The following is a 26773-nucleotide window of genomic DNA, read 5'->3' on the forward strand; positions in this document are numbered from 1 at the left end:
TCCCAGCTACTCGGGAGGCTGAGGAAGGAGAATTGCTTGAACCCAGGAGGCAGAGGTTGCAGTGAGCCAAGATCGCGCCACTGCACTCCAGCATGGGAGATAGAGCAAGACTCCATCTCAAAAAATAAGTAAATACAATAAAAAACAGAACTAGTAAACGAAAAGTATTCATCATGTACCACCAAAAATCATCTTACGCACCATCAGCAGTAAAAAAAACACGTGACTATTCATTTCACCAACACATAAATTACAAGTGTAACCAAAGCCACACCTTGAGAAAGAGTGATTTAGTCCTAAATCCCTTATGTTTTAATTAAAGAAATAGACTAAGGGGATGTGATCTGCCCAAGGAAAAACAGCAACAGTGGCAGAGTCTAGACTGGAACTAAGGACTTAGTCCAGTGGTAGTCCCACTACAGTAGACTCTCTTGGTTGTTGAGCCACAGGAAGAATTAGAGACCTGGACTCACAGGAGTTCACCAACAAGTAAACTCTGAGCAGTCAGAAAGCCCTTTTGCATGGAGATCTGGGCTTTTCACTTTATCTGAGACTCTGTCAAACATTATTTAGACTGGCTGAAATAAATCTATTTCTTTTCCCAGAGTCTAATGTGGTTTTGCCCAACTAGCTGAACCTCAAAGCATACACAGTCAAAGACAAAAATGTCTCCTGGATCAGTTTCCCAATTTTTGATCCAACAGTATTGACAAATGCTCCTTCTAACAACTCCACAATATTACCCCTTACCCCAAAATCTTTCTTCAGTTTAATCTCTCCCACTCTAGGTTGCCACGCCACCCCTAATCCTGCTCAAAGCAGCCCTGAGAAACATCGCCCATTATCTCTCCATATCACCCCCAAAAATTTTCGCCACCCCAACACTTCACCACTATTTTGTTTTATTTTTCTTATTAATATAAGAAGACAGGAATGTCAGGCCTCTGAGCCCAAGCTAAGCCATCATGTCACCAGTAAAGTACACATATACATCCCGATGGCCTGAAGCAACTGAAGATCTACAGAAGTGAAAATAGCCTTAACTGATGACATTCCACCATTGTGATTTGTTTCTGCCCCACCCTAACTGATCAATGCTCTTTATAATCTCCCCCACCCTTAAGAAGTGTCTTTGTAATTCTCCCCACCCTTGAGGATCTACTTTGTGAGATCCACCCCTTGCCCCCAAAACATTGCTCTTAACTCCACCACCTATCCCAAAACCTGTAAGAACTCATGATAATCCCACCACCTTTGCTGACTCGTTTTTCGGACTCAGTCCGCCTGCACCCAGGTGACATAAACAGCCATGTTGCTCACACACAGTCTGTTTGGTGATCTCTTCACACAGACACATGAAACAAGTATCCTAGCCCCTGTCCCTACTGCTGGACTCATACAGGCTCTATAGGGTTTCAGGAGGAAGATTTTCCATCTCTGGGTTTTAGGCCAGCTTTGGAAGCCCGCTGGAAGTTTCCATTACAGAGTCACTAGTGTATTTCCCAGATACCCAGAGGACAGGTTTTATTTTCAAATGATAGATAACTTGTGTCTACTGTGTGCCTAGCAATCTTGTATACACTGTCCCATAAATTGACTATAAGAGGAGGTAAAATGATACACGATTCTTGACTCCGTGGGAGTCAGCTGCCATTCCAGGTGGGCATAGCAATGGATGCCATACAGCTAATAATAGCTAAAGTTATTAAATGTTTGTTTTTATGCCCAGCACTGTGCCATGTCCTTCGAATGCACTATCTTATTGAATCCTCACAACTATTTACTGTGATTACCCTCACTCCATACATGAGGAAGCCGAGGCTTAGAGAGAGAAGGGGCTCATCCAAGGTCAAGTGACAAGTTGGTGATAAAGTTCAGTCTCAAACCCAGACTGACTCTAGAGCCTATGCTCTCTTAACCAATGCACTATGTATATCTATTTTTCGTTTGTTTGTTTTGAGACAGGGTCTCACTTTGTCACCCTGAATGGAGTGCAGTGACACAACCACAACTCACTACAGCCTCAACTTTCCAGGCTAGGGTGCTTTTCCTCAGTCTCCCAAGTAGCTGGGACCCCAGGTGGGCACCACCATGCCTGGCTAACTTTTGTATTTTCTGTAGAGCAGGGTTTCACCATGTTGCCCAGGCTGGTCTTGAACTGGTGGGATTAAGTGATCCTCCCTGGCTAGGCCTCTCAAAGTGCAAGGACTACAGGCATGAGCCACCATGCCTGGCCCACTATGCATATCTAAACCTTTTTAAAAGTCATATTAAAAAGTAACATGGGCCGGGCACGGTGGCTCACACCTGTAATCCCAGCACTTTGGGAGGCTGAGGCAGGTGGATCACTTGAGGTCAGGAGTTCGAGAACAGCCTGGCCAACATAATGAAACCCAATTTCTTCTAAAATAGCCAGGGCCAGGCACAGTGGCTCACATCTGTAATCCCAGCACTTTGGGAGGCCGAGGTGGGCAGATCACTTTAGGTCAGGAGTTCAAGACCAGTTCGGTCAATATAGTGACACTCCATCTCTACTAAAAACACAAAAATTAGCACACGTGGTGGCACACGCCTGTATTCCCAGCTATTCGGGAGGCTGAGGCAGAACTGCTTGAGCCCAGGAGGCGAAGGCTGCAGTGAGCCGAGATCGCACTACTGCACACTCTAGCCTAGGTGATAGAGTGAGACTCCGTCTCAAAAAAAAAAAAAAAATTAGCCAGGCGTGGTGTAATTACGTGCCTGTAATCCCAACTACTTGGGAAGCTGAGGTGGGAGAATCGCTTGAACCTGGGAGGGAGAGGTTGCAGTCAGCCGAGATTATGCCACTGCACTCCAGGCTGGGCAACAGAGTGAAAAAATAATAATAATAATAAAGGTAACATGAAATCTATATTATAAAGTAAGCTTGTTTCTTGAGTGAGACTCTGTCTCAAAAAAGAAAAAAGTAACATGAAATCTGTATTATAAAGTAAGCTTGTTTCTTGCATTAGGGAAGAATAGACTTAATGCACCTCTGAAGTTCAAGAACACTGAATATTCTGGAAATGCCATTTCATACTGATTGAAGGAAGAATTTGCTGCTTATAATCTAAAGCTAATCAATTTGCAGTATCTGGTGTGTCAAGAAATGCCAATTGTTAATTATCATTTAAATCAACTTTAGGTACCCTTATTCCATTACTACTTACAATATACAAAACTGGAGTACCAATGGAGTATAAGAAAAATACATTTGGTCTTTGTCCCTGGTTCCTGCCAGAGCTCCTAAAACCCTTGGAATTTTCTGACTGTCTTTTGTTATTCATGAAGAGCCCTCTGGACCACATGCCAGAGTTTATGCTAACAAGGTGATTTCACATGGGCCCTTATAGTTTCCAGTGAAGGGCTAGCCAAGCCAGAAAGACCAAGCACATGATTAGACTTCAAAGCCCTACTTTCTGAGTTCTGGGGAGGGGAGGGCTAGCTATAGACAGAGTTTAATCACCAATGGTCAATGACCATGCCTACGTAATGAATCCTCAATCAGAACTCCAAAACAATGAGGCTGGGAGAGCTTCCGGGTTGGTAAAAGCATTTATGAGCCAGGAGTGGCACACCAGAAGGGGCATGGGAGCTCTGCACCCCCCAACTCATACCTTGCCCTATGCGTCTCTTCCATTCAGCTGTTCCTGAGTTATAAATAAGTCCTTTATAACAAAACTGTAATCCTAAATATCATGCTTTCCTGAGTTCTGTGACTCATGCTAGCAAATTACCAAACCTGGGACGGGAAGTCATGGGAACCTCCAAATTTATAGTCTGCTGGGCAGAAGTTCAGGTAACGTAGAAATATCCAACACCTGCAGCTGGCATCTGAAGTGGAGCAATTTTGAGAGAATGAGTAAATAATATGTGGGATGTGAGGGTCTGGGGGCCCACACCTGTAATCCCAGCACTTGGAGAGGCCAAGGCAAGAGGATCACTTGAGGCAGGAATTTGAGACCAGCCTGGGCACAAGCACGACCCCATCTCCACAAAAAAATTTTTTTTTAACTAGCCAGCCATGGTGGCGTGTGCCTCTGGTCCTAGCTACTTGGGAGGCTGAGGTGGGGAGATCACTTGAGGCCTGGAGTTTGAAATAACAGTGAGCTACGACAGCACCACTGCACTCCAGCCTGGGTGACAGGACGAGACCTTGTCTCTCAAAACAAAAAATGAAATAAACAGGTGGGGTCTGTGCTAACTACACACAGTAACAGAACTGAACTACTGGATACTCAATTGCTGCCCCAAAACTGCTGGAATGATATAATTAATAACCTCATTAAGAGGTTCACACTAAAACCATTCTGATGCTCAGAAGCCACTTCCCTGCTTGATCTTTCATTAAATCTACACCTGTCACCAATTCAGAGCACTGCTTGCAGGCTGGCACTAGTAGGAAATCAGATCCTATAGACAGATCACAGTACCTGGTTGAATTTTTTTTTTTAAAGAAGAAAGACTAAACTAAATTGGCCTGTCAAAGAGAATGCGGATGTTGTAGAAATGTGAAGTAAAAAATGATTTTTTTCTTTTTTTTTTTTTTTTGAGATGGAGTCACTCTATCACCCAAGCTGAAGTGCTGTGGCGCGATCTCAGCTCACTGCAATCGCTTGCCACCCGGGTTCAAGCAATTCTCCTGCCTCAGCCTCCTGAATAGCTAGGATTAGAGGCGCCTGCCACCAAGCCCGCCTAATTTTTGTACTTTTAGCAGAGACGGTGTTTCACCATCTTGGCCAGGTTGGTCTTGAACTCCTGACCTTGTGATCCACCCACCTCGGCCTCCCAAAGTGCTGGGATTACCGGGGTGAGCCACCACACCAAGTCGATTTTCTTTAATTAGTAGTTTTTTCACATTACAGTTCCCACAAGAGAATCATTAATTACCTCAGTAATTGACATGTAACTATTCTGTCTGGAGAGCAAACATTGTTAAATGTCAAGAGCCACCACCCAGGGTTCTCTAACCCCACACTCTAACGGATATAAACAATTACAATCCCTCCTTTATCAACTTCTGATGTGTCAGAATAAAGCCCTAAGACACAGGGATCTCGGGGAGCGGGGAATCGGCCAGCAGTCCGTAAAGATGCTTGGTCTCCAAGATGGGAAGTTAAGTTGTCAGAGAAGAGTACGTGTAGGGTAGCTGGCCTTCGAGGGGGCACAGTGGTGATGGCGGTGGTATTGTGGGCTGGGTGTGAGAGTGAGGAGAAATGCCCATCAGTAGTCTAGCTGGGAACAGGGATAACTCCAGATTATGGCCGATTAGTCCATCTTGGAGACCAATTTGGCCAAACCAGCCATTGTGTCCCTGTACTCATCCCTCTTAGCAGAAATATCCTTTCCAGTTGGGGAAGAGAGGACTTGTGGTCAGAGACCTGTCAGCTCCAGAGGACCCTGTCCCCTCCTTGTGAATGCCGTTCCCCAGAGTTGGGCAATTTTGTGGGCCTGCTGGTTCCCTACCCTCTGTCCACAGCAAGTGCACTGTCAGTATTTTCCACCCTCTCCCAGCTAGACCACTGATGGGCATTTCTCCCCAGTCCACAATACCACCAACCACTGTGCCCTCTCAAAGGCCAGCTACGCTACACAAGCTTGTCTCCGACAACTGAACCTCCCATCTTAATTCTCTGGAAGTCTTTCGGCTTTTCTCTTTCATAAAAAGTTAGGAAACTCTCAAGCAGAATGCTCCTCACCATGGGCATGAGATACACCAATTGTTTTGAGTAAAGGACCGAACAAGTGACTATATCAAAGAACAACTACATTTCTAAGAGAAAAAGAACCTGACAACATTTTCAAAAGTAGACACAGAGCATTCACTCTATCACTCCTCACTCTCTAATTCCACTTACTGAGAAGGAAGAAAATGTCACAACTGGGAAAAATACCTCCCCAAAGGGCCGGAGACTTCCAGTGTGCCCCTGGATGCCGGCTCGTAGGACCCACACTGCTAGAGTCCCGGCACCCTCACTGTAATGGTATTATTCACCTCCCCCTCCTGTTTAAAGAGCACTTACTAGGCAAGTCATTAAGTAGACACAAAGCAACTATTTAACTGAAAGCCAGTTTGCTTTACAGATATTTTTTTAAAATAAGGAATGCATGTCCATGTTGGTTATTTCCACAGAGCTGTTCAAAAGCTGTTCTGTCCATGGATCCACCTGGATTTTCCTCTTCAGATTCCAGGGCAGATCACAGGAAACTGAAGTCTGGTTCAGCACTTTGCACAGGTGTTTGAGAGCAGACCCACTTGCTTATCTGAAAAATTTACAGTGCACTGACCATTTTGGGGTTTGGTTTGGGGGAAAAAAGAAAACTTACAGGGATAATGTCTCAACTCCTATTTGAATGTAATATGGTCACTTTCAGAACTATCTGAAGAAAAAAAGTTAACTATTAAGTATCCACAACCACTACTAAAACTAAGGAGACTCCCACCCCATTACCCATTAATAACTTCGCTTCGCATATACTTCACTATAAGGAGTCTTCTCTGAAAGATAAAGAGTTTGTGACACAATGTTTGAGTACAGAACCCAAGAATACAGAGTCCAAACACCAAGGATTCAATTAAACTCAAACTTTATCGGGTGCCTACACCGACTTGTTTGAGAGATACAGTGCAACAGAGAGAACAAGGATTAGTGCAGAGAAGGCCTGATTCTAGCCCTGCTGCTGCCTAGAGCTTGCTCTGTGACTTTAAGCATTTACTCATCTTTTTTTTTTTTCTTTAAATGAGACAGGGTCTCACTCTGTCACCAAGGCTAGAGTGCAGTGGTGCAATCTCAGCTCACCGCAGCCAGACCTTTTGGGCTCAAGCGATCCTTCTGCCTCAGCCTCCCAAGCAGCTGACACTACAGGTGCACACCACCACGCCCAGCTCCTTTTTCTTATTTCTTGTAAAATGGGGTCTCACTGTGTTGCCCAGACTGGTCTCAAACTCCTGGGCTCAAGAGATTCTCCCGTTTCAGCCTTCCAAAGTACTGGGATTACAGGCATGCAGTGCATTACCATGCCAGGCCTACTCATTTTTCTTGATTTCTGTTTTCCCACTAAAAGTCACCACTTTTCAACCTGTTTTCAGCCTCAGAACATTTTATTCAACTAGAATCTTATAGGGTAGCCCAACATAACAGAATATTACAGTAACTTTTCACAGACTGAAGTAGTAACATGAAACAGAAGGAAAACAGCAAAACCCCCCCATCCCTGCCACAAGCATACTTCAACGATGGCTGGAGAGGGCTCTTCCAAGCCCAGCTTGAAATAAACACCAGATATGCTAAGATTCTGCAAGGGTTTGACTTTTTCCTACTTTTCCTAAACTTCAGGAAGAGGAATTAACAGCATTCAATGTAGTAAAGCTATGACTTGAGACTCGTTCAGAATCAAAATTAAAGGACACATACTAATCCACTTTAAGCAAACACTGCATAGAGTTCAAACCCATCATGAATGATAGACAGCTAAAAGCTGTAACTCAACTCTGCTGCTTGTGTGGAAACAATCTGCTACTAAAATAAAGGGACAGGCCAGGTGCGGTGGCTCACGCCTGTAATTCCAGCACTTCGGGAGGCCGAGGTAGGCAGATCACTTGAGGTGAGGAGTTCGAGACCAGCCTGGGCAACACAGCGAAACCCTATCTCCATTAAAAATACAATAAATTAGTGGTGCATGGTGGCGCAGGCCTGTAGTCCCAGCTACTCAGGAGGGCTAAGAGAGGAGGATCGCTTGAGCCTGGGAGGTCGAGGCTGCCGTGAGCCTTGATCATGCCACTACATTCCAGCCTGGGCCACAGAGAGACCCTGTCTCAAAACATAAATGAATACATAATAAATAAAAAAGGGGCAGGTTTTTCTAACACTTTCTCTTGGACCAACAGGCAGAAAGAGGGGCAGTGGCTCCGAGATGCTAAGCAGTCTCAAAAATGAAGAGTCCCACACTACACACTGCTGCTATCCGAGATCCTTAGTCATTCATCAGACCTAGGGTGAATCTGCAGGCCCAAGTGACAGAATTATTTCTAGTCACCAGGTCTTGCGGTTGAGCCCTCCAGCAGAGCAGGGCACAAAAGGATCAGGGATGATGCTTCCCAACACTATGCAAACCAAGCTTCTGTGTAGCAATTCAATCCCAAGCCCAATAACATAGTATAGCTCAAAGGACACTCTTGAACAAGGTCAAGCCCTCAGGAAGGTAAAAGGAGTCATCGACATGTCTGCCTTTGCATGCAACCAGGCTGGTATCCAGGCACTGGGCACAGGTGACTTATTTTGCCACAAGAGCTAATCACTACCTCAAGACTGATTGACTAAGATTCCCTATTCTAATGTATGGTATTTAAAGAAGGTCTCATTTGCACACATCCTAAAGAGAATGATTTCCCTATCTGCTGTTCTCTTCTTTCAACATATCACAACTTCAAAGAATAAGAGTTCGAGCCACTTCCAACCTTTTCTCTCATTTTCAGTGCAGTTGGCCATCTGTATCAACAGGTTCTACATCGGCAGATTCGACCAACCATGGGTCAAAAATATTTGGAAAAAAACACATAACAACAACACAATAAAAAAAAAAATATGAATTTTAAAAAATACAGTACAGCAACTATTTACATACCACTTACATTGTATTTGGCTGTTGTTTTTGAGATGGAGTCTTGCTCTGTCACCTGGGCTGGGGTGCAGCAGCTCCATCACGGCTCACTACAGCCTCCACTTCCTGGGTTCAAGCAATTCTCCTGCCTTAGTCACCCCAGTAGCTGGGACTACAGGCACGCACCACCATGCCTGGTTAAGTCTTTAAAATTTTTTGTAGAGACAGGGCTTGACAACGTTGCGTAGGCTGGACTTGAACTCCTGGTCTCCAAGCAATCCTCCCACATAATGAAAACAAAAGGGGGCAAGTATTTGTAGTAGCCTCCTAACGTGCTGGGATTACAGGAATGAGCCATCACACCCAACCTGTATTAGGTATAATAAGTAATCTGGAAATGCCTCCTGAGTAGCTGGGGCTACAGATGTGCATCACCGCCACTCCCTGCGCCTTCCCATATACTACCCACTTTATATAAGGGTCTTGATCATTTGAGAATTTTGGTATCCAAGGGGTCCAAAACCAATCCCTCAGGATACCAAGGGGATATAAATATGTTCAGCTCTAGTTTATAATTATTCACTAATTAAACGGTCAAGTTCTGTGGTAATCTCTTCCCGCCACCCAAAAGAATAGGATTCACCATCATCTAGAAAAACGGACATAAGAACTAGTGAAACTAGATTTGAACTGAAAGACACTAATTCAATTAACCTGAGTCCATTGTGCAAAGAGCTTCAGAACAGTCTCAACATTTAGAGAGAACCGATTCTGGTTCACTGGTATCAACATCTATAAACAGACACAAAGAGATAATTTTAAGTTATCAAGACCTGGGAAAACAGGAGTTACCACGTCATCACCATTGTTTCAATTTAAGTTACCACTTCTTCACCTCAGAACAACCAGCAGATAGTGCACAATTAAATCTCCTTACTACAGCACATAGAGACAGTCCCAGACTACTTCAAGTACTTACACAACCATTCTGTTTTTCACTTCCAGTATTTATTCAATAAATTACACGAGATATTCAATACTTCATTATAAAATAGGCTTGTTAGATGCATTTGCCCAACTGCAGGTTAATGTTCTCGGCATGTTTAAGGCAGGCTAGGCTATGATGTTCGGCAGGTAAGGTATATTAAATGCGTTTTTTACTTACAATATTTTCAACTTACGATAGGGTTATCAAAGGTAACCCCAGCGTAAATCAAAGAGCATCAGTATACCAAAACAGTAGCAAAATCAGATCACCTTTAAGTTGTATAATGCAATGTAAAACCACTTACCCACAACTCCAATAGCAAGTGGCATCAACTGGCTTTCTAGGTTGCCCACCTTTCAGAAGAGTTTGTCCAAAAGCCTGCAAAGTGTAAGAAACAAATCTACTGGTACCCTAAATTAAAAGGCCAGCTCAGCTCTGAAAATCCAATTTACTTAAATTTTCGGATTCTTTCCCCAAACACAATTAGTAGCCAATGTAGGAGTCAATGGCTTCTCCTTGTGTTCAAGTCCCCTCCTACCCACCCGCCCCCTTTCAAAAATTAGAAAAGAGCCACCAGTCTCCAAACTGGCTGATGAAACTTCAGCCTACAGGATATTTTCATACTTCAGTTACAATAAACCATTGAAATGAAAATGAAGTGGAGAGAGCTTAGTAACCCATGGGATACAGCATTTTATACCCAGCAACAGCATATAAATTAAGTCCAAAATCTTTAACCTGGGCCAAAGCCAAATAATTAAGTTAATAAATCTCACTACCAATTCTCTATTCCTTTGAGATACTCTAGTATGAAGAGTAGAAGTTGTTTGCCTGTTCCTAGCTGTTTACTTTAGTCATTTGCTTGCTAACTAAAAGACATTCTGTTTGCAGTCAAATCAGAATTAGTAATTCAGTACCAGGATCTACCTCGTCCCCTTCATTACCCCCCAGAACTGCCCAGAAAGCTCTGTTCAAGTTTTCGATAATCCTTCTACAGGTGCCACTAGAATACAGGAACCTAAAACAGGTGACAATCCTCAAATTCTGATTCGTTTTCCCCAAACACTAAAAGGTTTTATTTAGCATTTCTAATACTGAGTTTACTACAAATAGCCCAAGCAACATTTAAGTCTCTCAACCGCCTGGCTCAAAGAGCCAATTCACTCAAAGAACACACTAGTCACTGTTGTGGGGTTCAAAAGTAGAAAAAAGCATATTCTGTTTCGGCCCAGTGTGACATGGCTCAAGAGGGCCAAATCAAGGAGTCTTGATTGGGCCTCTCAAGTGGACAATCTGGTCAAGGTGAGGCTGAAAAGCAGCACACCATTAGAGATGAATGCCCCCAGCAGAAGGCAAAAGTAGGTTACATCCCTTGGTTACATGCCAGCCCAAAGATGCTGACACAGTGGAATTGAGCCCCACAATGGTCATTTATCTAATGTAATCCACTGAGTGAACTTTTAGCACCAACCTACACCTCAGCTGAGTGTTATTAGTCATCAGAAGGCCAAGACAAGAGTGCAACTATTGCAACATAAACTGCCTCCCTACAAAAGACAACTTGAAACTTAGATCCTGATGGTCATCTTGGTAGATGGACAAGGGTGTATTATTAACACTTGCCCAATCCTTAAATTCATGCAGAGCTGGAAACAAAGGAGGATTCGTATACTAGAACATATTCAGAGAACTTATTATGCAGTTTTAAATAGTAGCATATAAGACAAAATAAGGAAAGAGGTGGGCCCTCAATTGAACATCCTGCTGAAAATCTGAACACTCAGCTTGAGATTTATCTGCCAGAAAAGACCCAGGTGACCACTGCCTCTTCCTCTCCCACTCAGCAGAGTGACTTTATTATGACAGTCCAACAGTACCTGCAAAAACAGTAAGTGATAAGACCCTAGTTAAGGCAACAGAATTAATCAACAAGCAGCATCATTTTCTACTTCCTACTCCTTCTGGCTCTTAATTTGTTTGCCTACCTATTCTGAGCCCCACATCCACCTCTCTCACCTTATCGCCAACTCTCCCCTGTGGTCACTAAGCTCTGGCTATTACTCACCCAACCCATCCTCTTTCCACTACCTCCCACCTACCCTGACCCTTTCTTCCCATTCCCTGGAACTTGACAAACGCATTCCAGCCAGTTTCTGCACCAGCTCTTCCCTGAACCTGGAAGGATCTTCCCCTTATCTCTGGATGGCTGGCTGCTTATTTATACTTAAAGCTCAACTTAAGTGTCACCTCCTCAGAAAGGTCCTCTTTGACTGCATCTACAGTTAAGACACTTTCAATCACATCACTCTTATTTTCTTCAGCGCTTAATCAAAATCTGGTTTACTGTGGTATATATTATGTCTCTCTCTGTCCCCAGCTCCCGCTCTGATGTAAGCTCCATGAAAAGGTGAACCTTTTGCTTGTGTTCACCTGTGTACACCCAGTGCCTCAAACACTGGCTGGCACTTAGGAGTCAATAAATGTTGTTGAATTAATGAATTGTGAACTTTTTATTCAATGGTAAACTAGGTTCCAAATCAAAGTGAGAACAGTAGTTATTCTTCTGTTGTATTTTTGTGAAACATCTAAACACGCTGTTACTGGTCCAATCAAGGCATTAAATATTCTGTTTTGTAGGGTCCGAAAGCCCTGAATAGGACTTCCTAGCATCAGATCTTCCTAGCGCTATGCGTATCAAGCTCAGTGACAGAAGGACAGGGCTTACGGGCACTTTCTAATCAAAGGACTCGGAAAATGTAGGCACTATCTCTTAAAGTTCTTCAGAAAACAGTTTCAGAGTCTACAAAAGATTTCTGAAGAATAAATCAACACCAAAAGGAAAATCGTAACATTTCACTCTGAAATCTGTCTGAGAGGCTAGAGGAGTGCTCCTTGATTTTTTTTTTTTTAAACCAACAGCATATCAACAAAGAGGCCTTCTTTCCCTTCTTTGCTTCAAACAATTTTTTCGCATCCGTTATTGGTTTGTATCCGCCCTTAAACAAAAACTAAACAGATCACATTGTCTCATTTAGGACCCCCTATACACAAAGAATCAGCTACATAAAGATGAAAATCAGCACAAGCTGAATGTGTCACTGAAGATTTGTGTGTCACACACAAATGGAGAAAAAGATAAGAGAGCTATTGTCCAATTGTAGAAACAAAAAAGTAATATGGGGTTTTCTGTTCTCTAAAGTGCATCATGAAAAGGGGGTGGAGAGAAACACAGAAATCCAGAATTAGCCTAGCAAATCATTTTGGGAAGAGCTGACAACATGTAAATTCCTCACACATAAAGTATTTCGAGCAAGAGACCTTGATTCCTGGGCTATGATGCCATTCAGGATTCCTTGCAAAGGCTCTGGAATTCCAGTATTCATAAAAGAAAATGCTCATTATAATCGGAGCGTATAACCCAGCGTAAGAGGTACTCCCAACGTGACAGCCTGTATGAAGTATTACAAAGCTTACAGTTAAGATCTGGGATAGAGGCTGAACACCAAATTCAAAAGAGGTAACCAAGGCACTAAGTGCCATAAAGGAGGAAAGGGGAAGGAAAAAAAAAAACCCACGATTGCCACTCAGCCACAGAGAATTAAAGTGGAAACAGAGGTGTGCATGGGGGAGGACGAGGGGTGAGAAGTGCGGGGGGGTGGGGTGGGGAGGAACAAACAATACATTTGTCACCCCGTCCCACTTCCTATAGAGGATACAGGCAAAGCCTCCAGCCCCATAACCTCGGACACAGACGGTTATCGTTTATAGCAAAGGTGCACAGAAAGGCCTTCAGGTCTGAGCCCTTAATTCCAGGGCTGTAAATGATTAAAGAGAAGGATGGGGGTGGCGAGGGAAATGAGGGCGGAGGGAGCTGGGAGATTCACCCACCACCCCCCCCTAGGGCTCCTACCTCACAGCGCTCACCCAGGACAGAGCACCAGAGTCTGCACCCCCTCCAGGGCAGCTCCGACCCCATATCCCCAGGCCCTGGGTTGAGGGGTGCTGGCGGTGGGGAGGCAGGGACAGTAGGTAAGTTTTCTGAGCCCTGCGGCTGACACGCCACAGGCTCCCCTCACAGCCTCTTCTTTCAGAGGGACCAGTACAGACAACGCGCTGACTTCCACTCCTCCCTTTCCACCCCCCTTTCTCGAAGGTACCCAACCCCCGCCCCTCCATCTCTCAATGCCCCCCCGCCTTTTCCTCAACTCCCCCCCTCCCCAAAACTCACAGCTGCTCCAGAGGTTCCTCCAGTCAAACCCTTTCTGGAAACGACGGCGGCCCGGCGCGTCCAAACCACCTACCATCCCCGCTCGCGTTTCCAGGCTCCCTACCCCCGCCGCCGCCGCCTCTTCTTCCACCACTGCCACCGCCTCCTCTTCATCTGCGGCCCACCGGCGGCGGCCGCCCCGAAGCCCCGCCCCCTCCATCGCCTCCTGCATCATCACTTCCGGTAACCCCGTCGGCCGCCAGCTCCAGGAGGGAGAATGGGAGAGGGGCGATGAGGGAACGAGTGGAAGATTGCGTCACGACGCACGTAAAGACGTACGAAGCCGTCGCCAAGTAAGGGCAAAGACCTAGCAACCCGGAGGGAGATGCGCTGGACCATTTTTTCCTTGTTTTAGGGGAATAGAGTGGGGAGGATAATGAAAGGGTAAAGGAAAAATAGGGGGAGGAGGAGCTCAGCTTATTGTTAGATGCGGCGGGAGATGGGTAGAGTCAGGTTCGCGGAGGCTCGAGACTCCCCCAGACCTGGAACTGGTGCTCCCACAGAGGTGGGCCCGGTGGTTTGGTCCGGCCTGGCCTACTGGACCCGCCTGTGCTCGGTCGGCCGCGGCTCTGCTGGGCTCCTGGCGCCGCCTCCTCCCAGCCTACCGCGGGCTGCGCGCTTCTGTGGGTGGGGGAAGGCAGGACTGACACAGAGTGAGTGTAGGGGATGGAGGCGCCGACTTCAGGCGCGGGAGACTGGCGGGGAAGGGGTTGGCTCCCCACGGGCAGGGATGGGTTGGAGGTTGGGCTGCGGCGTTGCCAGGAGACGGTCCTTTGTGACCCCAGCTTCGCAGGGGGCGGCTCGGTGTCATCGCCACCGGCCTCGGGGACCTGCCTCACGGAAGTGGCTCGCGCGTCCAAGAGGGGAGGTCTGGTGTGGGGACGCTTAGGTGGCGGCGTGGGGCCCCCTCGGAGGCTGTGAACCTTTTGGACCCCGGAATGTAAATGGGAGATGGTAGAGTCCGCTCCGAGGGCGAGAGGTGTCTGGCTGAGGAAGGTTGACCCAAACCAGGTCCCGTACAGGAACGGAGACTCCCTAGGACCGTGAGAGCTGGCTTCATAATTAATTCCCTTGCTCTTCAAACCTGAGAGCAGGATGTTGCTCCGTTACCTTTCATTCGTGTGCAGGAAAGAGTTAAGTAAATCAATAAAGAAGGTATCAGCAAGTGAGAAATGCCCCCCCAAAGACCGGATGAGGTGACAGAAGAAGGGGGAGGGCCCCTCGAAATCGGGTAAGGCCATTCAAAGGAGGCCACGGTTTTGCAGGGATCCTAGACAATGGTTTTTCTGGTGGAGCCAATGAGAAGGACTTTTAGGTTGGAAACAGCCAGAAGGCCATGTGACTGAAGCAGACAGAGCCAGGGCCGGAGTACTCTGTGATGTAGTTGGGCAAGTGGCATGACTGTAGCAGCGCCTTTTAGCCCAAGGCAGGGGTTTGGCTATTGTGTACTTGAAGGGTTTTAAGAAGGGAAGTGACCTGACCTGATTTACATTTTTAAAAATCCGCTCTGCGTGCTGGATAGAGAAGGGTGGAAGTAGTTAGACCTGTTAGGAGACTATTGCACTGTACGACAAAGAGGTGACGATAGTGTTGAAAGGGCCGGCCGGGCGCGGTGGCTCAAGCCTGTAATCCCAGCACTTAGGGAGGCCGAGACGGGCGGATCACAAGGTCAGGAGATCGAGATCATCCTGGCCAACATGGTGAAACCCCGCCTCTACTAAAATTACAAAAATTAGCCGGGTGTGGTGGCACGCACCTGTAATCCCAGCAACTCTGGAGGCTGAGACAGGAGAATCGCTTGAACACGGGAGGCGGAGGTTGCAGTGAGCCAAGATTGCGCCACTTCACTCCAGCCTGGGCAACAGAGTGAGACTCTGTCTTTAAAAAAAAAAAAGAAAGAAAGAAAGAAAAGGCCCTCAGTCACAGTGGAAATGGAGAGAATTCCATTCAGCGTATATTTGGGAGGTAGTGCTTGCAGGACTTGCTGGGGAATTGGATGTGAAGTGTGTAGGAGAGGGAGGAACCAAGGTTAACTCCCTACGGGAAAACAGTTTAGCAAGGAATATCGAAAGTTCTCTTTTGAACATATTAAGTTTGATAAGTCTATTAACAAGTCAAATGAAGTTGTCAAGAAGTTAGATATACAAGTCGGATGAAAAATCATAGTTGGAGATAATAAATGAGGAAGGCAGGGAGGAGCTCCCAGATCACCTAAGAAGAGGGTGTAAATAAAAGAGGAAGGCTCCTAAATCCCTTGGGTTCTTACCATTTAGAGAGTACCCAGAGAAGGAGAAGCCAGCAAAGGCGACGACACAGACAAGACCTCAGAGATCAAAAGAGGAGGCCCCTTAATATCCTGGAATAATGTGACCCATCCCCGTAATCAGTGACTCTCATCCACCCACTTGCCAGCTTCTACTGGCAGCAAGTAGAAGCTAAGTCCTGGCTCACATCTCTTCCCTCCCTCCCTCTCCCAGCTGTCAGTGCTTTTGGACTTGTGCTCAGGTAATTTGTGTCCGTTATAGAAAACCTGACTTTTTCGATCAATTGTCTATTTATATGGCTGTCTCCCCCAGGGACTGTTCCTTCTTTGTGTCTTCCTGGCTCCTGGTACAGAGCCTTGTCCGTATGGTGGTTGTAGCTGGGCAGGAACACTGTGTTCATAAGGTATCAGCCATACAATCCTGCAGCTTCTCACAAAAAGGGGCTTTTGCCCCTGCTGCTGCTGCCAACCCCAACACAATTATGGTCAGTTCCACAATATAGTGTAAAGGGTATCAGAAGACGAATAAGAAGGCCTGGGTTTCAATTCTGCATCTGCTACTGACCAGCAGAGTGGCCATGGATAAAGCTCTTCTCTCTGAACTGAAGGGTTGGCCTAGATTTGAAGTTGCATACTGACAAGACAGATATTGCCTGCAAACATATTGTTCAGCCCACACAGTGATTTAAATTCTTTTTTAAATTTACTTGCCAACATTTAAAAATTGGACATCAAAATCCAGACTTTGGGCTTCATTTGAAAAATCCGACAATCTGACAACGCCAGCCTGAAGTTCCTAGAGGTTCCTACACAGCAACTGTCAGCCAGAGCTGAAGAGCTGCTTCCCCTCCTATGCGGCTCATGCTCAGGATTTGCCAAAAAGGCCTCTCCTCTCCCGCTACCTGGCTGACCCCTGTGGGCATTTGATTTGTAATTCTTGGTCTAGGGCTGTGCTGTCCCTGTGTGGCCGCTGACTATTTTAAAATTTAAAATTTTATTTAAAAATTCAGTCCCTGCAACACATGTTTCAAGTGCCAGTAGCTACCTGTGACAGGTGTGTATCCTATCGGACAGAGCAGATAGAACATTTCCTTCACAGAAAGTTATCTTGGTGAGCACTGGACTGGGGGAACTCGAGGGTACTATGTAGGCTAGTCATTCTCCACATGTGAAACTCAAGGGAGTTAGCCTAGTGAGGAGCTCTGGTGCCTCTGCAGATGGAAAAGTTGCGCATTTGATAGTTATTTGATGGTGGAGGAAGCTGTCCTGAAGGCGTGGACCCCTGCACAGAATGCGGTTGTTTATCAGAGAGTTGGATCAAGGGTCTGGTGCTAGAAAGCCCCAACTGTATCTAATGTGGCATGCAAAGCTCTTTGGTCAGTTTCCTAATCCAGTTCCTCAGAAAACTGTCACAAAGCAAGAACTTAAGTCAGTGTCTTGTGTTCTCAGACTTCTCAACTTGATATGCAGGGTGAAAGATCCTGGCTGGCGAGTTACGAATGAATGAATGAATGGTTGATCTTTAGCGTTGGCCTTCAATTCTAGCCCCTCCCCTCCCCTACATCTCTTCTACTGCTTTCTTTTTTTTTTTTGAGACAGAGTCTCGCTTTGTTGCCCAGGCTGGAGTGCAGTGGCCGGATCTCTGAGTAGCTGGGACTACAGGCGCCCGCCACCTCACCCGGCTAGTTTTTTGTATTTCTTCTACTGCTTTCTACTACTAGTAACTGGTAATTGCTTTTCACCACCTCTGACTGACCCGTACCTTTTCTTTGCCTGTTAAAATATGCTGATAAGGAAACATACTTCCATTTCTTTTGAATTGAGGGGCCCATAACTTTTCATTTAGAACTTCTATCCCTGATGGGGAAAATAGCTGTATATTTATTGGCTGTTATCTTGGTTACAGTAGCCTGATTGGAGTTCCCCTGTACAAATATAATCTTGTGTGTGCTCCAGTGCTGGTATGATATATTTAGAATGGGTGTGCTTGCCTCCAGTGATCTTGTTTGGGATAGACATTTTAGAAGTCTTTCAGACATTAGTATTTTGTTTTGGCCCTGTGTTCTAAAAATTTCCCATATTACAGGGCCTAAACTAAATTATTTTCCCTTAGGTAAAATAAAAATACTATCCACCCTTTCCTCCCTGCCCCCTATTGCTGACAGACTGTATTCTTGTCATTTTCTGTGTAAAAAGATGCTGTTTCATAAAATAGCTGTGGTATGATTAAGTATACCACACAAGCATATCCTGAAGTTTGCAAAACAGTGTGTGGCATGTGTGGCATTACACTTCCCTTTTTGGATTCTAGTAACCAAAAACTGAATCTGAAACAGGAAATAAGTCTGTGGGGTGTGTGTGTGTGTGTGTGTGTATGGTTGATTGATGGAGGGGAGGATATGGGACCAGTGTATTGGAGAACAATTTCACTTAAAGGTTATCTGATTGGGGTAGGAATATGGGTATACTAAAAAGGAGGGAGTATAACAGATCTAAGAGAAAAGTGCACTGAGGGATAAACAAGGAGTAGGAGATAAAGGAAGAAAAATAGGAAGGGAAGCCTGGTCCTGCCTTTGGTGTTGGCACCTGCATTATATTTCCAGTAAGAAGTATGTGCTGTGGTCTGAAGATAAGCGGTGGTTCCAACAGGGTTATTTACTCATACCAAAGAACAATAGCCCTTTGCTGTACAGGGATTATTAATGATCAGAGGGAAACAGCTTTAGGAAAATCCATTACTACCACAAAGCAGTAAATTCACCAACAGGCCACACATTTCTGTCCTCTGCAGACAAAGCTTAGCATAGATAAAAGAGGCCTCATTGTTCTTCCTCTCTTTCCTCCTATTCAGGTAACATTTGCCTTTGTTAACTGTCAGTGCTAAGTGATGTACATAGATTATTTCATGAATAATCCTTACAACTCTGAAACGGGTTCTGCTATTACCCCATTTTACATTCTAAGAAACCAAGTCTCAGGCATGTTAATAATTTGCCCAATGGGGTAAAGTCAAGATTCAAACCAAGCTTTGTCCACCAAGAGCCCAAAATAAATGTTCATTTTTTTTGTATTATATCTGCTATTCCTTACAAATGGGACAGACATTCCCTATTCTGCTATACAGGGCAAGAACGTCTGGTTGCTTTGACATTGTCAAGAGCATTTCAATTCCGTAGAGGCTTTCCAAATGACAGTTTTAAGTCACAGTTTTCTAGATTGATTTTAATCCATGGTCATTGTATATAGTGGACCTTATTCCCCAAAAGGATTTTGTTTTTCAGGAAAAAAGTGTCAGAACCTCATTTTTCTATGTTTGGTTCTAAACTTCATGGAAATATTATAAAGTATTTCAGTCCAGTGGACAAACCCTAACCAGCCTTAAGAAAACTTAAGAGTGAGGGTTACATCATAGCTGTGTCTCTTAAACGCTGTTCTGGATGAGACTGATGAGGATTCCTCCCCAAATAACACGGAGTCTCCAGTTCTTTATCCTAACACACAATGCTCTTGAAAGCATCCTAGTAAGGGTTAATTAGTATTTAACCCTTCGATGCTCTGGGATCATCAGTTGGGGAGCTTGTCAGATACTACCCTGTGTATCTCAGGATGAGAACATGCGTTATCAATGACCATTCTGTGTGTGTAAATTTATTCTTCTAATAAATATGTCATGTTCCAACTATGTGCCAGCCTAGGCATGTAATGTGCAAGACAGTCCCAAATCTCCCCCTGCTCCCCTACCTCCTCCCTGCAACACACACATGGTGGAAAAACAAAGGTAAGTCACGCAAAATTATGATAGAGTAGGATGAACATTATGGCCGGGTACGCTAGAGGTGCCAGGAGTGCACATAGCCGGGACACTGACCCAGCCCCAGTGTGAAAAGGGCACCCGTCCAGAAGTGATGGAAGTCAAAAGGTGGAAGCAGCAGATAGGCAAAGAAAGAATATTTCAGTTGTATGAACTAGAGAGGCTTCCTGTGGCAAAAAGGAGGACATATCACATAACGAGCACAGAAGACCATGATTTCATTTGGGTGGAGTTCATGATTCCCCCTCCTTGCTAAAAAATCATAAAGTATTTGGGAGAGAAATTTGACTATACTACGGTCATTAGTTCTGACGAGGGAAAAAATTCCACCTAGGGGTAGGTCTTTCCTGAAATAAATGGAAAGAGGTGTTTAACTTCCTGGGGCTTGAAAATCAGGGTAAATTCCTCTTGCCTTTGTCCCTTTTCTTATTTGTACTGCAGCACATTTTCTTTAGAAGGCAAAGCCTCATGAGAGTCCAGCATTTGGAATTTGGACATTCCTGAGACCAGAGTCATACTTCTATAAATCTCATCTGGGGAAAGGGAATTTTCATCTCTGCTCTTAAACTCCTAAGTGTTCATGCTGCAATGGTCTCTCCAGAGGCAGGGGAACCGTTCCAGAGGTAGGGAAAAAGGGCATAGTGGATGAGGCCCCTCATACCAGCAGATCTTTCCATAGTCCTGTAGAACTAGATCTAGACAGACTGAGTGTCTAGGCATGCCTTGTACAGTAAGTTCTTGGGACCTCCCCAGACCCTCTCACTACACTTTGGACAGTGAATGGCAGAGTGGGTGAGTGTTTGGTGTTTGGTGTTTGTTTTTGTTTTTTAGATTGATCACTGCCCATTATGAGTCCCCATTACTGACTCCATAATAAAAACAGAAAAGCTTGTGGTCAGTCAGGAAAATAATCATCCAGCTTTTTTGGCTCTTGACTCCTGTCAACTAATTAGGGGCATTAGGCAAGATCTTGTTTCGCCATCTGTACAAGTGTTGGAATTATAAGTAGTTATGATATACAGTAGTTTGATATCCAGTGTATTTAAAAAGATATAAATCAGACCATATTACTCCAGCTTGCATAAAATTTAACAGTGTCTTTTGCTCTTAAGACCGGAAACAAAGTGCCTTTCCAAGGCCTACACCCAACCTGTGCTGGATTCTGTGGACCTGTGGCCCCTTTCCCAAAGGCTCTTGTTGCGTTCATGTTCATCTTTTTTATTTTTATTTTTTGAGACAGAGTCTGACTCTGTTGCCCAGGCTTGAGTGCAGTGGTGTGATCATAGCTCACTGCTGCCTTGATCTCCTGGGCTCAAGGGATCCTCCTACCTCAGCCTCCCAAAGTGTTGGGCTTATAGGCGTGAGCCACCATGCCTGGCTAATTTATTTATTTTTCAATGGAGATGCAGTGTCCCCGTGTTGCCCAGGCTGGTCTCAAACTCTTGGGTTCAAGCAGTCCTCCCACCTCAGCCTCCCAAAGTGCTGGGATTACAGGCATGAGCCACCATGTCCTGCCTCATGTTCATCTGTGAAGTTGATTCCCACCTCACAACCTTTGCTCCTGTTGTTCCCCCTTCTTGCACCAGCTTCCCCTGACGTGAGTCCATTATTAGGTTCCATCACACCATTCAGGACTCAGCTCAAATGTCACTGACCACCCAGAAAGTAACCCCCACCTCTGCTCATTTGTATCTTACTAGTCTTCAGAGCACATATGACTATCTGAAATTCTTTTTCTTGTATATCATCTGCCCCTGCCGCTAGAATATAACCTCAAGGAGGGTAGGGACCGTGGCTGCTTATTTATCACTGTATCCCCAGAAACTGCAGATGTCTGGCACATGGCGGACCTTCAATAAATGTTGAGTGAGTGAATGGATGGATGGGTCCTTGGAAGGGAAGAGTAAGGCCTTCCAGGTAGTAACACTGTAGTGAGCCCCTGCACTGGTGGCTTTTATGTCGGCTCCCATTGGAGTCGGAGGGGACAGGGTTGCCACAGGGAATGGAAAAGCAAAGTGGTGCAGCCATGTGCCCAGCCTGCTTAGAGCATGCTGGTGTGTAACATAATTAAAAAGGGCAGTTGCAGGATAGGAACAGGGGCAGACGGCACATGGGGAAGACTATTGCAGTTCACATCAATGTGCAAAAAAATTGCTTCCTTTGCTGTTTGTATAGAAAGGGACTAGAATTATTTAGTTCCCTTTGTCACAACTAGCTAAGCTCTTTAAAGCAATCAACAGACATTCAACATTTATTGACATTGAACAGTCTATTTCATGATTAAAAGCATGGGCTCTGACTTCAGACCAGCTGAGTTTGCATCCTGGCCCTGCCTATTGTTAGCTGTGTGACCCTGGACAAGTTACTTAACCTCTGCATCAGGTTCCTCCTTTGTAAAATGGGGATATTGGTAGTATTTGCACATATAGAGTACCTAGCAAATTATCTGGCACACAGTAAACGCAAAGCAAATGTAACTTTTAATATTTGTATTACTGTAATGAACAAGATACAATCCCTGCCCTCCAGGAATTCAGACTCAGAGAAGAAAAAAACATAAAGTGAAAGAAATGCAGATCTCCTGGCCATGACAGAAGCAAGGAAAAAGTTGCTTTGAAAAAGCTGAATAGCAAGTAGGTGTCTATTTGATAGATGGGGTGGCTAGCCGAAAAGAGGCATTGTAAGCAGAGGAAGACTCAGCCGAGATAGGGAAGTATGACATGGCAAGGCACCTTAGAACAGTAGCTCCCAAACTTCAGAGACAACATCACAGTTTTTGCTGTTTACCTATATTTTAAACCAGCTTAAAAAGTTTTGTAATTCATTTCTTTAAAGGAAGCTCTATATCACATACAATCTAAATCATTCAAAAGTATGGGTTTGATGGGCTATTCTAATACACAGTTTGTATTGTGTATCTAAGATCACCTCCCCAACCAATCTTTGGGACACTTGCATTAGGGGACACATTTCTCAACTATGACCAGAGGCCAAAACACACTGGCAGCAACATCTGTCAGCCTTTTCTTAGTGGCACAGGCGTGCACATCATAGAGGCTTGGAAATGATCCTTGCCTCCACACATGTATAACCCTGTGTTATAACAGAGAGGGCGTGATTTTTAAAAAGACCAGCTTCCAGTGCCATTTCCTTCCAGGCACACCTTATATCTTCTGTGTTTCTTCATTCTGGGATTTGGGGGTTAGGGAGATGAAAAGGAGTAAAGAATTGCAAGAAATGTCCGTCTCAGAATAAAGATTATAGCAGGTTAACTTTTAAAAATCTACATGGATAGACTTCATGACCAGCTGAGACCACGTAGGAAAAGCAGACCCTGTTGTATCAGATCAACCCCTGATACAGTGAAGAAGGAAAAGGGCTTCCTTAGTCTTGTATTAATTGTGAGAGATAATTGATAGTTATAGAGGAATAAATGTTGGTTTCAAGCCATTAAATCCATATTCGGGAAAAGGTGGTTTTTCTAAATGAGTTGCTTTCTAGGAACAAAGACAAGAATAAAAAGGAAAAGAGCTTTTTAAACTTTTTTTTAAATATATGGCTGATTCTGTTTCCAGAATTACAAAGTTTCTATAGCAGAGAATACTCCCAATTATTCAGCAAAACATTTATTGAATACTGATTATGCACCTTTCTAGGTGCTGAGAATTCAGCAGTAAATAAGATGAGTGTGATCATTGTCCCCCGTAAGGGTGACAGTCTACTGGGGGAAGACATTAACAAACCATTACTTAAGTGAGGAGTGCTATACAAGGAAGAATATTAGGACCTGTGAGAAGGTTCCACAGAGAGCCCCAACCCAATGGGTGTGGGGGAAGCGGGAGGATTTTCTGAGACATCTGTATTTTCACTGGGAACTGCAGGATGAATAGGGTTGGTCAGATAAAAGCGAGGGGATCAAGAGAAAGCCTTCTAGAAAGAAAACAGCATGGATATGTGCCCCTAAGGCAAGAAAGAACATGGTTCCCTCAAAGACCTGAAACAAACACAGCAAGAAAAGAACAAAAGAAGTGTTTTCCTTTTCTTGCCTTTTCTATCAAGACTTGGAAGGAAATGGTAGACTAGGTTTGTTAATAGTACACAGTGGTGAATACAGTTTTAGACCCTTCTCTCGGGAAATCTTTGGAACTTGGGTTTTCTGGGTCACCTGATGTTGCAGAGTGAGACATCACATAAATCCCTTTCAGTATTAGTTTTCAAAACACTTAAACATTAATTAAAGTGTTTTGAAAATAGTCCTATTAAGTACCAATTGTAAGCACTGCTCATTACCTTGAGGGTATTAACCTAATTGCAGGGCTTGTGTATCAGATTATGGTATATGATCAGTTAGAATTTGAAGCTGTGGTTCTTAGAGTCTTGGAAGGAAACCAACTAAAGTTAGATTTTAGAGAAGGTTGCTTCAGCCAGTTGTTGTGGCGCACGCCTGAGGTACCAGCTGTTCTGGAGGCTGAGGCGGGAGGCTCACCTGAGCCTGGGAGATCAAAGCTGCAGTGAGCCGTGATCATGCCACTGCACTCCAGCCTGGGTGACAGAGCGAGACCCTGCCTCAAAAAACAAACAAACAAACAAACAAAAACCTTGCTGCTGTTTGAATATGACTGACCTTCATCACTTTTCTCCAGTGACTTGCAGTCAATGAAGTTCCGTCTGTTAATGACAGGGAAGTGAAGCAATCATTAAGAGATGTTAGTTACAGACTCCCTGTACCTCACAGGAACTGACTCACGTATTTTCATAAGAAACCATGGAGTTTTAGGGAGAGCCAGAAACTCAGAAACCTGTTTCCTTACCAGGAAAAATGTCATCATCTCATCTGGGTTTTTATTACAATAAACCACAAAGCATGATGTTCTCTCTCTTGGTTTTTGTGAATTCCTTGTAAGCATTTTTTCTGTGCAGCCTCATAGACTCAGAATTGGTATTGAATATAACTTTGGTCCTTTTAACATTTGAATTAGGTGAAATAGTCTTTGAAGCTTTTCGTCATTTGGCTCATTCTTTACTCAAGAATAAACCTCAAAAAATGTCATCAGGGTCAGCGTAAGTGCTCACATTGGAAAGAGAAATTCTCTGTAAGGTGAATTCTTTGCAAGTACTTAGAATTTTGAGGTAAACATGCCCACTTCCAGCTCCAATCTGCATTCTTCAGCTGCTCAAATTCTCATAATTTCAGGACTACCCTAAAGCATGTTATCTCCACCTCTTATGCCTTTCCCTCCATAAATTGAAAATGGATCATGTTCCCAAAAGCAGGCAGTTGAGCAGCTTACTTCCCGATCCTGATGAGCCTGTTAGAGGAAAACCCAGAACTCAGAATGAGGTGTCCAACTGCCTGGCCTTCTGCCCTCCTTGTCTTCCCATCCTGTCTTCTGGTTCAAGGCTGTACAATATTCATTGTTCTAATTCTGACTAATCAGAATCTTCCAGTAGTGGGACTTTTTTTTTTTTTTCTAGCTTCCCTGAATATAGTTATGAAAAAAGGGGAGTGGGGGGCTGAAATGTTTTGTTTTGTGTTTTCATTTTTATAGAGATAGGGTCTCTTTATATTGCCTAGGCTGGTTTCAAACTCCTAGCCTCAAATGATCCTTCCATCTCGGCCTTCCAAAGTACTGGGGTTATAGGAATGAGCCACTGGAGCCAGCCTGAGGTTTTAAATAAGTTGTTGGGGTTTGCTTGTTTGTTTTTGAGATGGGGTCTCACTCTGTCGCCCAGACTGGAGTGCAGGGGCTCAGTCTTGGCTCATAGTGCAATCTCAGCTAACTTCAGCCTCCCGGGCTCATACGATCCTCCCACCTAAGCCTCCCAAGTAGCTGGGCCTACAGGCACATGCCATCACGCCTGGCCAATTTTTGTATTTTTTACAAAATGAATGTTTTGTAAAATACATGTTACCCAGGTAGGTCTCAAATTCCTGAGCTTAAGTGACCTGCCCGCCTCGGCCTCCCAAAGTGCTGGGATTACAGGCATGAGCCACTGCACGTGACCTTAAATAAATTTTTTTAAAAAGGAAACACCTGATATCCATCAGCAAAACAGATGGTACATTGGGATATCTTCATACAGCGGACTAAATTGCAGCAGTGAGAATATATGAACTAGAGCCATGTGTAACAACATGGATGAATCTTACTGAATGTTATGGGCAAATAAATTGCTGAACTTACCTATAAACTTTTTAAACTTGCAGAGCAGGCGGGGCGCCGTGGCTCATGCCTGTAATCCCAGCACTTTGGGAGGCCGAAGCAGGTGGATCACCTGAGGTCAGGAGTTTGAGACCAGCCTGACCAACATGGTGAAACCCCATCTCTACTGATAATACAAAATTAGCCAGACGTGATGGTGCACACCTGTAATTCCAGCTACTTGGGAGGCTGAGTCAGGAGAATCACTTGCACCCAGGAGGCGGAGGTTGCATTGAGCCGAGATTGCGCCACTGCACTCCAGCCTGGGCAACAAGAGCGAAACTCTGTCTCAAAAAACAGTAATAATAAATAAATAAATAAATAAATAAATAAATCTTGCAAAACAATACTATAAATGTTACATGTAAAGCTATGCACGATAACAAATTCAGCATAGTGATTCCTTCTAGGAGAGAGGAAGGGGAATGTGATTTGGAAGGGGTACAGTGGGGGTTTCTACTATATACATAATTTATTCTTTAAGGTCTGTTGTAACTATATGGCTATTATATTGGTCTCAATATCTTTTCTTTCCTTTTTTTTTTTTTTTTTGAGATAGAGTCACTGTTGCCCAGGCTGGAATACAGTGCGTGATCTCGGCTCACTGCAGCCTTCACCTCCC

The 26773-nt window shown here is 44.5% G+C and overlaps 2 protein-coding genes across 10 annotated transcripts in view; one reads left to right on the top strand and one right to left on the bottom strand.

Moving 5' to 3' along the window:
- DCUN1D3 (DCN1, defective in cullin neddylation 1, domain containing 3) overlaps positions 1–13990 on the bottom strand; it is a 43710-nt gene extending 29720 nt beyond the window's left edge. The window contains exons 1-2 of one of the 2 annotated variants that reach the window (XM_011931889.1): positions 13836–13990; positions 9912–9985 (exon numbers count right to left, since the gene is read on the bottom strand). The gene's annotated coding sequence lies outside the window, so the exon portion shown is untranslated. The remainder of the gene's footprint in view (positions 1–9911; positions 9986–13835) is intronic. The other variant, XM_011931888.1, reaches the window with a different exon arrangement.
- The window catches only part of LYRM1 (LYR motif containing 1), a 25245-nt gene continuing 11972 nt past the window's right edge, over positions 13501–26773 (top strand). The window contains exons 1-3 of one of the 8 annotated variants that reach the window (XM_011931885.1): positions 13930–14167; positions 16148–16379; positions 24928–25009. Coding sequence is in view for 1 of the 8 variants with exons in the window: in XM_011931880.1 (XP_011787270.1) it covers positions 13790–14167 (378 nt within the window). In the remaining 7 variants the exon portion in view is untranslated. Of the gene's footprint in view, positions 13637–13760; positions 14168–14295; positions 14528–14744; positions 14829–16147; positions 16380–24927; positions 25010–26773 lie in introns of those variants that run through there. The other 7 variants (XM_011931884.1, XM_011931881.1, XM_011931880.1 and 4 more) reach the window with 7 other exon arrangements.

Source organism: Colobus angolensis, unplaced genomic scaffold (genome assembly GCF_000951035.1).
Source record: "Colobus angolensis palliatus isolate OR3802 unplaced genomic scaffold, Cang.pa_1.0 Scaffold92, whole genome shotgun sequence".
In the NCBI taxonomy this organism is placed as follows: Eukaryota; Metazoa; Chordata; class Mammalia; order Primates; family Cercopithecidae; genus Colobus; species Colobus angolensis.